The sequence below is a fragment of the Vicugna pacos genome, chromosome 31 (assembly GCF_048564905.1).
Source record: "Vicugna pacos chromosome 31, VicPac4, whole genome shotgun sequence".
NCBI lineage: Eukaryota > Metazoa > Chordata > Mammalia > Artiodactyla > Camelidae > Vicugna > Vicugna pacos.
The window spans coordinates 14,937,822-14,950,262 of record NC_133017.1 but is presented as its reverse complement, the minus strand read 5'-3'; the positions used below and the strand labels follow the sequence as shown (position 1 = coordinate 14,950,262).

Genomic DNA, 12,441 nt, shown 5'->3' with positions numbered 1-12,441 from the left:
CGAGTGTCAAGGTGAACAGGGTTAGAGGGCAGACGTCTCGCTCTGGACGCAGAGGCTTGCTCCTGTGGCGTCAAAGCGGGGAGCAGAGGGTGCAGGCCGGGGGTCACTGTTTTACTCTCTTAACCTTTTGTATCCTCGTGAATGTGAAGTGTATGAAGCCATGTGTTTTGTGTTTTGTGAGAGAGAGTAATTCTAAGGCACCTGGGTCAGAGGCCATGCGATGCAGCTGGAGCGAGGCGTGTATGGGAGTGCCTGCCGCCTCGTCTCATTCACGCGTGCGTTGTGTGTGTGCTGGTCTGCCCCAGCACCTCCTAGCGTCAGGTGTGCAGTCAGGTCTGGGTTAGGGCCACGAGCAGAACTTAGCTTGGCCTCATTCACATAACTGCTCTCAGATGGAGGCAAGAATGGCCTTCCCCCGTCCCCCGTCTGGGCTTCACTGCCCTCCAGCGGGGCCCGCCCTGACCTTGTGCTGCTCCCCTTCTGGACCATGTTCTGGGATCTGGGATCCCTTGCCCTCATTCCCTGAGCCCACTCCCGGGGCCTGCAGTCTATCTCCTCGGCCCGCCTCTTCCAGGGTGGACGGTTCCTCTGGGCCTGAGGACGGCTCTTCAGGAGGGTCGTGGGTGAAGCTGGGCCCTGCAGGCCCGGGTGTCCTGACACACGAGGGTGAGACCCCTCCTCCCAGGGGTCTCTACCCTATTTTGTTTTGTTTTGTTGTTTTGTTTGAGGGGGGTAATTAGGTTTATCTATTTATGTATGTATTTTAACAGAGGTACTGGGGATTGAACCCAGGACCTTATGCACACTAAGCACACGCTCTACTGCTAAGCTGTATATACCCTTCCACTAATTTTGGAACAAAACTGAGGGACCACAAGTTTTTAATTTACCCCTGCGTCTTCAAGTTGTTATGAAGGTATGTTTGTCAGGGCAGGAGAAGAGAACAGACTGTGTTTGGTGAGTTATTGGCTTGATTGGTAATTTTAAGACTTTGAGCCATCTGGTGTGGGGGCCCCCATGGCACTCCTGTCCCAGCCCCACGGAGCGCAGGGCAAGGCCCCGACAGCGCTCTGACCAGGTGACATCTTCCTGGGTGGTCAGTCTGTGGCGACGTGGAACCTGGTGCTTTAGTAACGTTTAGTGCTCATTTGTTGACACCATTTAGAGTCAGGCTTTCTGGAACACTCACTGCCTCTTATGAATGAGAGTGTATCTTCCTCACCTGGAGCTAGTGGAAGCTAGCAGTCTGAGAGAGCTGCGTAGCTTGAGGAGTCACAGAAGACTGTAAATGACCACGGCAGTAATAGCACACGTTTATTGAGCCATTAGTTAGTTACGAGTTGTTTCATTGTGTGTCATTTGCTTTACTTTCTATTCATGTAGTTCTAACATGTAACATATGTGACATACTGTTATCCATGTTTTGAATATGGGGAAACCGAGGCACGGAGGCTCAAGCATGTTGCCTAAAATCACCTGTGAAGCTAAGTGGCAGAACCAGGATTCAAACCCAGAGGATCAGGATCTGCCTCCAGAACCTTCTTGCTTAATCCCTGGCAGACTTTACTGTCCCTCTAAAAAAAAATGGTTAAAAATGAGGCTGCATAGTGATGGAGACAGGTCCCACCCATTGTTTTGATCGTAACATCTCAAGGTCTGTCATGAGGGGGGTTTCTGTTTGCGCAGTGCCCTTGCCCCTGCCTGGCATCTGACCTTCCTCCGTTATACTGATGGACTCGCCAGGGTGTACTTCCTTCTCGTGCTGGGAATCACCAGAGAGTGACGCAGGGAAATAGTGGCCTGGTGGGACAAGGAGGAGCCCCCCACCTCGGGGTTTCTGGGGAAAGGCGGAGCCCTTCGGTGTCAGTCTTACCTTGATATTTTGGGGATTACAATTATGTGTAAGCACCAAGGAGTTGTTGAAGTTGGTCCGCACTCAGCCGTGAAGTGTTTACTGGGGAGTGTTTGTTTCCAGGCCTGAGCTGCTGCTCCCCCGCCCCCCTGCCCCAGCTTGCTGTCCTTTCCCCTCTTATAAATAGAACTGACCCAGCTGGGATCTGTCGAAAGACCAGGTCCTCCGGAGATCAGGGATTCAGTGACCTTTGGTAGAGTTGCTCACTTGCTTCAAGACACATGGGAATCACCTTTTGGCTTTGTCTTGGAACAGCTGTTCTGGAAAGAACAGAGGTCTGGAGAAATGGGATTGATTTTTTGGATTTGGCAGTTAAGGGCTGATGTCCATCGGAGTAACCCTGAATCCCGTCGGTGCCCTGCAGCCTGCTGGTTATCCCTCGGGTCCCTAACCTTTCTGTAAGCACAGACCAAGTATTCCTCACATGTTGGATTCTCAGCGAAGTCTGTTCACTGTTTTCAGTATTGCGTGCTGGCTCTTAGCATTTGGTAGCATTTTATTTAAGAAGTTTTGTGATGTTTCATAGTATTTCGGTAACCTACAAACACTTCTTTGAACTTAAGCAAGATATTTGTGCAGTAGAAATGAATTTGAAAAACATTAAAAACATTTTGACTCCAGAAACTTCAGCCTTTTTATACCCTTCTGCTTTATGTTTAAGTTAAAAAGCATTACTTTTCTACATTAGAGCTTGGACTGTGAAAATAAAAAATGTTGGGTAGCCTGCTCGGGTCGAACCAAACTGAGCTGTTTTAGGAATTAAGAAGTGTAGCCTTGTCGCTTCATGGTATGAATTCAGGAACTGATGGTAGGAAATGGTTAGCTGGTCTCCTACCCAGGATGTAAGCTGTAGGTGCAAGCGTTTCTGGTCGTCTCCCAGCTGTGTGTCCCCAGTGCCCCGGACAGTGCTTGTTATGGGGGAATTAAGTGCCCTGTGCAGGAGGCTGGTCTGAAAATGAAGCATTCTTCCTAAAATTCTTACACTTTGTCCGGTTTTCTGTTGAAGCATCTCATTTATCATAAACTGGGAAAGTGAGCGTAGAGTGAGACTTGGAATCTTCTTTTGACTCCAGAAACTTCAGCCTTTTTGTACCCTTCTGCTTTAATATTTATGACATCTGCTGAGTTTATCATTCAACACGCAGAAAACTGGCGTGACCTAGATGTCAGTCTTGGCCCTCCTGGGGTCCCCACTGGCGAGCTCTGATTGCTTTGCTTTTATCATTTCTGGGGACCATGTTGGTTCCCGGTTTAAATATATTTTGTATCTTACGTTTTTTTATGATCTCCATTTCAGATCTCCCTGGAGTTCAGAAATCTGGCTGAGAAATATCAAACGGTGATTGTTGACATTTGCCGGAAGATGGGATGTGGGATGGCGGAGTTTTTGGATAAGCAAGTGACGTCTGCGCAGGAGTGGGACAAGGTTAGTGACGCTGCATAGCGCTGTCGGCGTGGGTGCGGGCACCGGGGCTGGCGGTGCTCAGTGTGACGTTCAGGACGAGGAAGAGGTGGTCTGCCAGTCCCACATTTTCTGGTTTTACAACCAGAGCATCCCATCTGTAATGTCTCATCATAAACACTTAATAGGGACTTACAGCTAATATCCAAAGTAATCCTTGCCCTAGAGAGTGTGCCATTAAATTAGGCCAAAGTAGGCATAATTTGTTCCAGAAATACAGACGTTAAGCTTGTAAAAGGGTCTCAGACTTGCTGTGAAATTTAAGGTAAATGACCAAATTACTTCATGTAATAGATATCAATAATTTTCACATCTTAAAAATGTGGTTTTGTAACCCTCTTTTCCTTTACGGAGCACATGTGCACGCACACATACCTTAGCATCTGAGTCATCCGTTTCCATCTTAACACAAGATTACTTTTAAATTTGGTGCCAACTTGGCCCCGTTTACTTAAGAGAAGTAGGTATCAGTCAGGCCATTGAATTATATCCTGTGTCTGTTTCCATAGGAACAGAAACAGTTCATGAGATTTGGATCATGGGTGTGTTACCCTGAGAAGTGAGCACCCTCTTAATACCTACTTCTTCCTTCCTCTCCATTTTTTTACAGAAATAAGACAATATGAGATGTTCCAGGTTTCTGGACACCCATATCCCTCAGTGTGGGGTTTATGGAGGCACACGTGTGCGGATGAGCTGTGGGAGACCCCATGGGGTCGAGGTTGTCGTCCTCCAGAGACAGAGTAGCTGGAAAGGGCTGTGAGAGCAAACGATGTGGCAAATATAGCTCGAATGGCTCTTCTTTGGCCAGAGCGCCTTCCTGACTGGCAGCCGTGAAGGCTGCTGGCCTGGCCTGGGGAAAGTCTTATCTAGACAGAGTGATGTAATTGACCACAGGGACCAAACTCAACTCAAAATACAAGGCAGGAGGAGGGGTGCTGCCCGTCTTCCACAGGAATGGCCTTTGGGAGACTTATCCATCAGCTCAGTGGAAACAAAGACATTTTCAGCATCTAAACTGTGTACATATTTTGTGGCTCTAACAGTGTTTAGGTCAGGGTCTTGGAAGAGACACTGCTGCATATTTACTGAGTGAGTATAGGTCCGAGATCTGGCCTCTTAAACTTGATGACAGCATCTTTGGAAGTTCTGGTTCATGCTCCCTCCGAGGTTAGCTTGACTGTGACTGCTGCTGGAATATCAGCTGATGAATTTAAAGTTAAAGCTAAAACTCCTCCTGGCCAGGAACCGGCACCACTGATCTGCACGGTGACTTCCCTTTCTGCTGTGCAGATCTGTTCATGAAACTTAATTACAGGTTGCTCAATAGAAGTTCTGATCAGACAGAACGGAGTACTTGTAAAGGTTTCCTTTTCTGTCAACTTTGGAGGAAAATGAATACTTCCATTCTAGGAGTTATTTCTACCCAAAGGACTATTATCTTAACATAAAATAACACTTTTCCTTGGACAGCACTCTGGATATACTAATGTTTTTTAAGTTTCTAGTAGTTGTTCTTAAATTTTTTGTAGTTGCCCATAGCTCTTTGCTCTGTAACTTCAGCACAGCTTCACTCTCTGTAGCTTCTTCCTGTCCTGGAACGGCTTTCAGGTGCTCTCTCTTTGTCATTTCATTGTGCCCTTTGGTTAGTCTTTGGCTTTATATTACCTTCAACCAGAGACATTCTCTACATTTTGGTCCTTGCCTAACTCCGCTCCAGAGGGCACCTTTAACTGCTCCTTACTTCTTCAGTTGTCTGATGGACGTTCATTTTATAAGAATATGTGGTAACTAATATTGTAAATCAACTACACTTCCGTTTGAGAGAAAGAGTATTGCATTGAGTTAGTTATCTTGCAATACTCTTTTCTGAGAAGAATAGCTTTGACAAACCACTTTTATGGAAAAAAAATTCTTTGACAGTTAAGAATTACGTTTACTCAGAGGGGGGAGGGTATAGCTCAGTGGTTAGAGTACGTGCTTAGCATGCATGAGGTCCTGGGTTCAATCCCCTGTACCTCCATTAATGTAACTTAGTAAATAAGTAAACCTAATTTACCTCCCCCTCCAAAAGATAAAAACAAACAAAAAAAGAATTATGTTTACTCAGATCTCACTTGAGAGAAAGGCAGTTTTAGCAAAGGCAGTTGTTAAACCCTGCCTCTGAAGTCAGCCAGCTTGGCTGAGAATCCCTGGCCTCTGACTTCCCAGATGAGTGATCTTGTACAAGTTAATCGACTTCTTTATGCCTCAGTTTCCACATCTGCAAAGTGGTGATAATAATAGAATGTACGTCATAAGATGTCTGCGAGGACTGAATGTGCACGGTGCTTCAAGCAGCGTCAGGAACATACTTCCTGTTCTTCTGCATAATGAGAATTTTGAGACACTGCAAAATCTTGGAATGTCTTCAAGATTAAACTGTACTGAGTGTTCTGGTTTCTGCTGGAATATTCCTAACTCCCTCATGGCCTTCACTCCCAGTTTTGCATATGAAAAGTTTACCGAACTAGTTTTTTTCCAGTAACCTTTTATTCTAGAAGCAGTGCATGTGCTTTGTACAGATGTAGAAAATACAATTAAAAAAAAAAATCACAGAAGCCAGAGATCGGAAATCTCCGATCAGCCAGGGATCACTTCTGTTGAATCTTCCGTGCACATCCTTCTTGGACTGTTTTTCACTCCTTATGTGTACATGGTATACATTTGTGTTTTTTTAATCAAAATGAGATCTTGTACATTCCGTTTAGAACCTTTTTTTTTTTTTTGGTAGCTAATGATCTGTAGCGTTTCCATTTTAGTAGAAGTTTCATTATTAAAGTACTTTAAAAATCATCTCTTACAGTACTGTCACTACGTGGCTGGGCTGGTGGGGATTGGCCTTTCCCGTCTATTCTCGGCCTCAGAGTTTGAAGACCCCTTAGTTGGTGAAGACACAGAGCGCGCCAACTCCATGGGCCTGTTCCTGCAGAAAACAAACATCATTCGTGATTATCTGGAAGACCAGCGAGAAGGAAGGGAGTTTTGGCCTCAAGAGGTAACAGATTCAGGGGATTTGGGGAAAAATACTTCTGAATGCTCTCTAAAAACAGATCATTAAACCCTTTTGGTTACAAGTGACAGAAATGCATTATCAAACTACCTTAGACAACATAGGGAAATGTGTAGAGCTGGTTAAGATTTAGTTTGCTTCCGGTAGACTGGCTGCATCCAGGGTTCAGACCGTGTGTGCTAAGGCTCTGGCCCCTTTCTGTCTCTCAGACAGGCTTTCTCCAAGTGGTGGGTGTAGCAGCCCGTAACTCACAACCTCCTAGCTTAACAGAAGAGTCTTAGGAAGACCTTATTGGTAGGGCTTGGTTCCTCTGCCCATCCCTTAATCAGTTACTACCCAGAAGGCTGAGTACTCTGTCTGGACCCAGATCATGTCTGTCCAACATTTGGATTGTATTTCCCCCAAGGAAGACAGCTTCTGTGGCAAGAAGGGGTAAAGGACGCTGGACTGACATCTGCGCACTCCAGATGTTCCTTGGCAGAGACCAGACACGGTCTTTGACTTTATTAAACATGGACCAGGAAAGGAAAGGCTTTGACATGGATTTTATTCAGAAGGAAAGCTAGGGAATCATCTGACCACTTCCTGATTTTACCTCAGCTGTTAACCTTTTGTTTTCCGTAGAATGGTTTCCTAAAACCAAGTGCTTTTAAAGTGAAAAAAGGCAGGTGAGAAAGTGGAGGAAATATTTGGAACTTATACTGCAGATGAAGGGTTAATATTTCTAATATAAAGAGAGCAGCTAAAAGTTAAGAAAAAGATCAACTGCTCAATAGAAAAATGGGCAAAGAGAAGAACGATGAGTTCACAGAAAGAAAGATGCAAAGCGTCCTTAAACATCTGGAAAGGTGATCAGCCTCACTCCTAACAAGGAAAATTCACGTTGAACCTCGCCAACCTCAGATGTCACAGCTTTTCAAGCCTCCAGGAAACCAGCTGGTGTGCAGCCAGGTTGAGAAACAGCTCTTTATGGCCCGTCTGTTGGCACCAAGGCTCAGCGGAGGGAAGGGGCTTGTATAAGGACCCCCAGCAAGTCCAGGGCCACCCCGGAAGGGACATCTCTGTCTCCTGGGTCCCAGCCTGGCGCCTGCCCAGCTGGCCACCCCACCTCTCAGATGAGCACATCGCCATGTGCAGCTGTGAGTGCCAGCCCTGCACACGCCTCACTTCCCTCTTCTGTAACAGAGTAGCTCATCTGCCTGGGTGGTGGTATGAGGAAGTGAGAAACTTCTAGCACGGGGTGCTTAGTAAATGTCACTTCAAAGAGCATTAACAACAGAAAAGAACCCTGAGGTACCGTTTCTTGCGTCAGATCAGCAGAAAGTCTTTTAAGTTTGATAAGCCCTGAGCGAGACTGGGGAGAGATGCTCCCACGTTGCTGGTGAGCGTTCTCTGGATCGACCCCTGAGGACTGGCAGCCTGGCGGGCCGGTGAGGGCTGGGGAGGTGACTGACCGCAGCACTGTGTGCAGGAGCTACAGTTTACAGACCACTCGTCTGTCCACCCATACAGGGCTGTGTGCACTGTGGTGTATCCCCCCAGTGGGGCACAGAAAGAATGATGCTGCAGTGGAAAGAGCTCCAGGTTATATTATTAAGTGGGAAAAGCCAGGTGCATAGCAAACAGCATGTGCACCTTAAATGGAAGGATAAACCAAAAAGTAGTAAATGTTTTCAGTAGTTACATTGTGAATAATAATACTGATACTGAGATACTGAAACTATTACAGGAATTTTGTGGCATAAAGAAAATAGGTAATTGTGAAGGGGGGAGGGTATAGCTTAATGGTAGAGCATGTGCTTAGCATGCACTAGGTCCTGGGTTCAATCCCGGTACCTCCATTAAGATAAGTAAATTAAATAAATAAATAAGTAAATAAGTCTAACCCCCACCCCCAATAGCTAATTGTGTTCATATCATTAGGAACCAAAATTTTTAGTCTGAAATAAAAGATGCAAACAATGAAGTTAAGCAAAAACTCCCACAATCATGAATGGGATTGGAAATAGCAATATTGAACTCATGATACAGTTTCTCTTAAATAAGTCTAGCTCTGTCTACTAGGAGTTGTAGGAGCAAGGACTAAACACACAGGTAGTGAGAAGCTCTGCCGTTCTGATGATCACCATCACTGGAGATGCCGAAAGGTGCTGTCTGAACCCTGTCATCCTGTCTGCATTTATTGGCTGGAATTTTTTATTTTGCAAAAATGGCGGTGATGGTGGCAGCAGCAAAGTTTTTGGATTTTCCCAGATTCTCACACAAAGAGAAGATGGAAAAACACTCAGCCAAAAACTGAAACAGACATACCCAAAACCTAACTGATGAATAAGTGCGAAAGCCCTCAGTGGCAGAGTGTCCCCAGGAACTTCAAAACACAAGGGGGTGCGGACAGAACACCATCTCCACGAACAAAACTGCCTGTAGGAGTCTGCAGGATTGGTGTCTCGCTGCAGGGTGTCTCAGGTCTGAGAACGGGAGATGCCCCAGAAGAGCCAACAGGTGTTCACTGGACAGTGGGGTGGGCCCACCTGAGAAGAGCAGGTGGACCGGGAAGAGGTGCTCCTTCCCTCATTGGGGCGAGTCCACAGGGGCCTGGCAAAGCCTGGAGGAGATGGGGTGGACTAGCCCTCTGGAAGCCAGCCGGACACTGAGCAGCCCGGGTTCTGTTCTCAGACTGGGCCCGCTTTGAGGGGTGAGCTGAAAGCAGTGGCAGAGGCCTGCGTGCCATCAGCCAGGCACAGCAGGTCGGTCTTGTTTAGATCCTTGTTGGGAAAAACCAAATAGAAAAAAAAACAATGAGACAGTGGGATGATTTAACCACTAACTGGATAATTTGTATTAAATGTTTATTTTTAACTTTTACTTGTAAGAAGATGTATGTACAAGAAAGGTGCCTGGTCTTTTAGAAACTCATAATGAAGTATTTGTGGACAAAACAATGCATTAGGGCTTTAATTTAAAAAAATAGTCCCAGGGCTCGGGCCGTGAATGTATAGAATGTATAGAACAAGACGACCAAGTGTCAGTGATGGTTGAAGCTGGTGGATGGACACACGGGAGCTCATGGGTCTGTGGAACGGTCGGGTACCATCGATCTGAGTGGGTTTATGTGTAGATTAAGAATGGATAACAAATACGACTTTCCATAGAATCTCTTGGTCCTTTGAGGCCTAGTCATGAATTTGGGGGAGTGTCTAAAGTTACAGGAAGTGTTCTTTCAGAAGCTTAGGAATACCCAAGAATAATAGTAAATGACTTGCTGGCATCAGAGGATACTCTAAATAATGTCATTAAAGATTGTCGAACCAATCACACTGTTGGGGCTGAGGGTGACATTTCACGTGCAAGTCACCCAGATGAAGGAGGGGCTGTTCTCACAGTAGAGGCTCAGCTCGGTCCCCTCACTGGTACTTGCTGAGCAGCGTTCTTATCAGCAGTGGGAGTGCGATGTTAATCATTAATTATGTCGAGGCCTGGCCATCCTGAGAATGTTTAATGTTTCGCTTGTCATGCTGTTGTAGCTGATTTTGTTGTATCTGGTTGTTTTTTGGGAGGAAACTGAAGCCTTGTGAATAGCAGGAGGCCTCTTAGTACGTGAGGCACTAATTGTCCCGAAGCACTTCCCCAAATGCTTAATTTAACTCCTGGTTGTGATTAGACCTTGGCTGTAGGCACGGGAGCCATTGCACAGAGCTGAACACAGACTTGATCTTTGCTAAGAAAGGCTTGACCTGTGTATCGTAGTTCTTGCACACGAAGATGCTCTCGCGTTGCTTGCACACTGTTCCCTTGCGCGTGCATTGACGTGGTTTTTAATCTTCTCATCTGTCTAGGTTTGGGGCAAGTACGTGAAGAAGCTGGGCGACTTTGCTAAGCCAGAGAACGTTGATGTGGCCGTGCAGTGCCTGAACGAGCTGATAACCAACACACTGCACCACATCCCCGATGTCATCACCTACCTCTCACGGCTGAGAAACCAGAGTGTTTTTAACTTCTGCGCTATTCCGCAGGTATGGACCCGGCCTCTTCTCGTGTCTGTGGGAGGCCGAGGCGGAAGGGGTGGTCAACTGGGGGTGCACAGACTTCATTTACTGTTTTGGTTTGTGAATTCAGGAATTTGGTTCTTTAAGATGACTTGAGTGTCTTTTTCTTCTGCTAGAGGCAAGCCTGTTTCACAACACCTCCCGTTTGCCCCACAACCACCACGCTCGCTCCAGCCTTGAGGTTGAGTCTGCTCCTTTCCAGAGTCTTCTGGAATCCTTTTTTTCCCTCAGCTGTTCTAAACCAGTTAATTTGATCCTTATCCTCACAGCTAAACCTAGGACTTTGGCTCAGATTTATGAGGAGTGCTGGGTAAAAAGCAGGTAAAGCTGTTATTAAAAAGTCTTAATTAAGCACCTAGTGTTTGCTGTCCTTTTCCTGGGCTCGGGATACTGAACCTGACCCTGGGGACCTAGGCGCTTACACTTTTTAAATACCTTTACCAGGTACTTCAGTTTGTAACTCAGTGAAGAAAGTCATAGGATCTAACTGGTTTGGAAACTTGGTTTGGTCTTGTTCTAATGACCAACCTTGACCAGTCGTTGGAACTAAAATCTGCACGCCTGACTTAGGTTTCCATGTGCCTTAGAGATAATTCACCTTTGAGCATGGGAAACGACCACATTTTTTCTTTTGTTTCCCCTACCCCATCCCATCCTATTTTTTAAAATCTAGAATGATGATGTTCACTGTAGGAAAAATCGAAAGAAAAAACAAAATAGAAAAACGTTTCCAAATATTTTGGAATATGTATTTCTCAGATCTTACAACTCATTGCCCCAGCATGGAAAGTGTTGCATTGGCTTGTGTTTTATTTTTCAAATAAAAAGGAATTTTCGTGACTAAACTATAGAATTGTTCAAGACTGCAGAGACCGCTGGATTCTGTGCTGCTGAGGAAGGGAGGAGCGGGACGGAGCGGCCTTGACGTGCTTTCTGCACGCGTGCTTCCTGGGTTAGGTACACATCAGCTTTGGCACTTTCTCACTCTGCAGAGGATTCTCTTTCCTTTCTGTGACAGTTGCCTACAGTGTTTCTCACTCTTTTTCGTGAAATGAATTCGTGTTTTCTCTCTCTCCTCATTACGTGTAGGTCATGGCCATTGCTACTTTGGCCGCCTGTTACAATAATCAGCAGGTGTTCAGAGGGGTGGTGAAGATTCGGAAAGGGCAAGCAGTCACCCTGATGATGGATGCCACCAACATGCCAGCCGTCAAAGCTATAATACACCAGTACATGGAGGAGGTGGGTCCTTTCTTTTTTTTTTTTTTTAATTTATTTTATTATTGAAGTGCAATTACAGTGTGTCAGTTTCTGGTGTACAGCACAGTGTGTGGGCTCTTACTTAATCGCCACTATTTAAACATTTCGTATTTGGATGTTAGAAGATCCTGACAAACCACGGTGTCACAGCATAGAGAGACAGGCTCGGTCTCCTCTATTAGGAGGGATGTGCGCGGGGGGCTGGCTGTTGGGAGCAGCTGGCACCCGGTCAGAGGCGATAATAACGAGCCAGGCCTTAGGATGGAGCTCCAAAGGAGAACCGTATCTTTTGAGCTGGAAGATGAAGCTAGAGGCCAACCAGGCTCCTTGTCTCAGGGTGAGGAGTGAGAGGCTGAGCCTTGTGGACGTTAACGCAGCATCTGACTGGGTGGATCTGGGCTGCGTTTCCTGACACCCAGTCCAGTACTTTCCACCACGTCATGGACCTCAGTTGAGAAACCATGGTGGGGAATTTTGGAAAGCCATCAAGCTGCAGCTGTTCCTAAATTTTCTAATGTAGATCTCATTGCAAATGCCAAGACCAGCCTATAAAACAAAACATTCTTGTTCTGGTCGAATCTCCAGCTCTGGAGGGTGTACTGTATGACTTGTTTCCAAAGAACTTTTTCTTAAGAGGCTAGAACTCTCCTTGTGAGGCTCTGAAGCCGTGCTCCTTAAATGGAGGGGGTCCTGCTTCCCACCCCCAGCC

At 46.0% G+C, this 12,441-nt stretch overlaps 1 protein-coding gene across 2 annotated transcripts in view; it reads left to right on the top strand.

The window, feature by feature from the left end:
* FDFT1 (farnesyl-diphosphate farnesyltransferase 1) overlaps window positions 1–12,441 on the top strand; it is a 30,721-nt gene that overhangs the window by 12,306 nt on the left and 5,974 nt on the right. For both annotated transcript variants that reach the window (XM_031692575.2, XM_006203177.4), the window contains 4 exons: window positions 3,210–3,338; window positions 6,220–6,411; window positions 10,263–10,439; window positions 11,562–11,714. In XM_031692575.2, coding sequence (XP_031548435.1) covers window positions 3,210–3,338; window positions 6,220–6,411; window positions 10,263–10,439; window positions 11,562–11,714 — 651 coding nt within the window. The remainder of the gene's footprint in view (window positions 1–3,209; window positions 3,339–6,219; window positions 6,412–10,262; window positions 10,440–11,561; window positions 11,715–12,441) is intronic.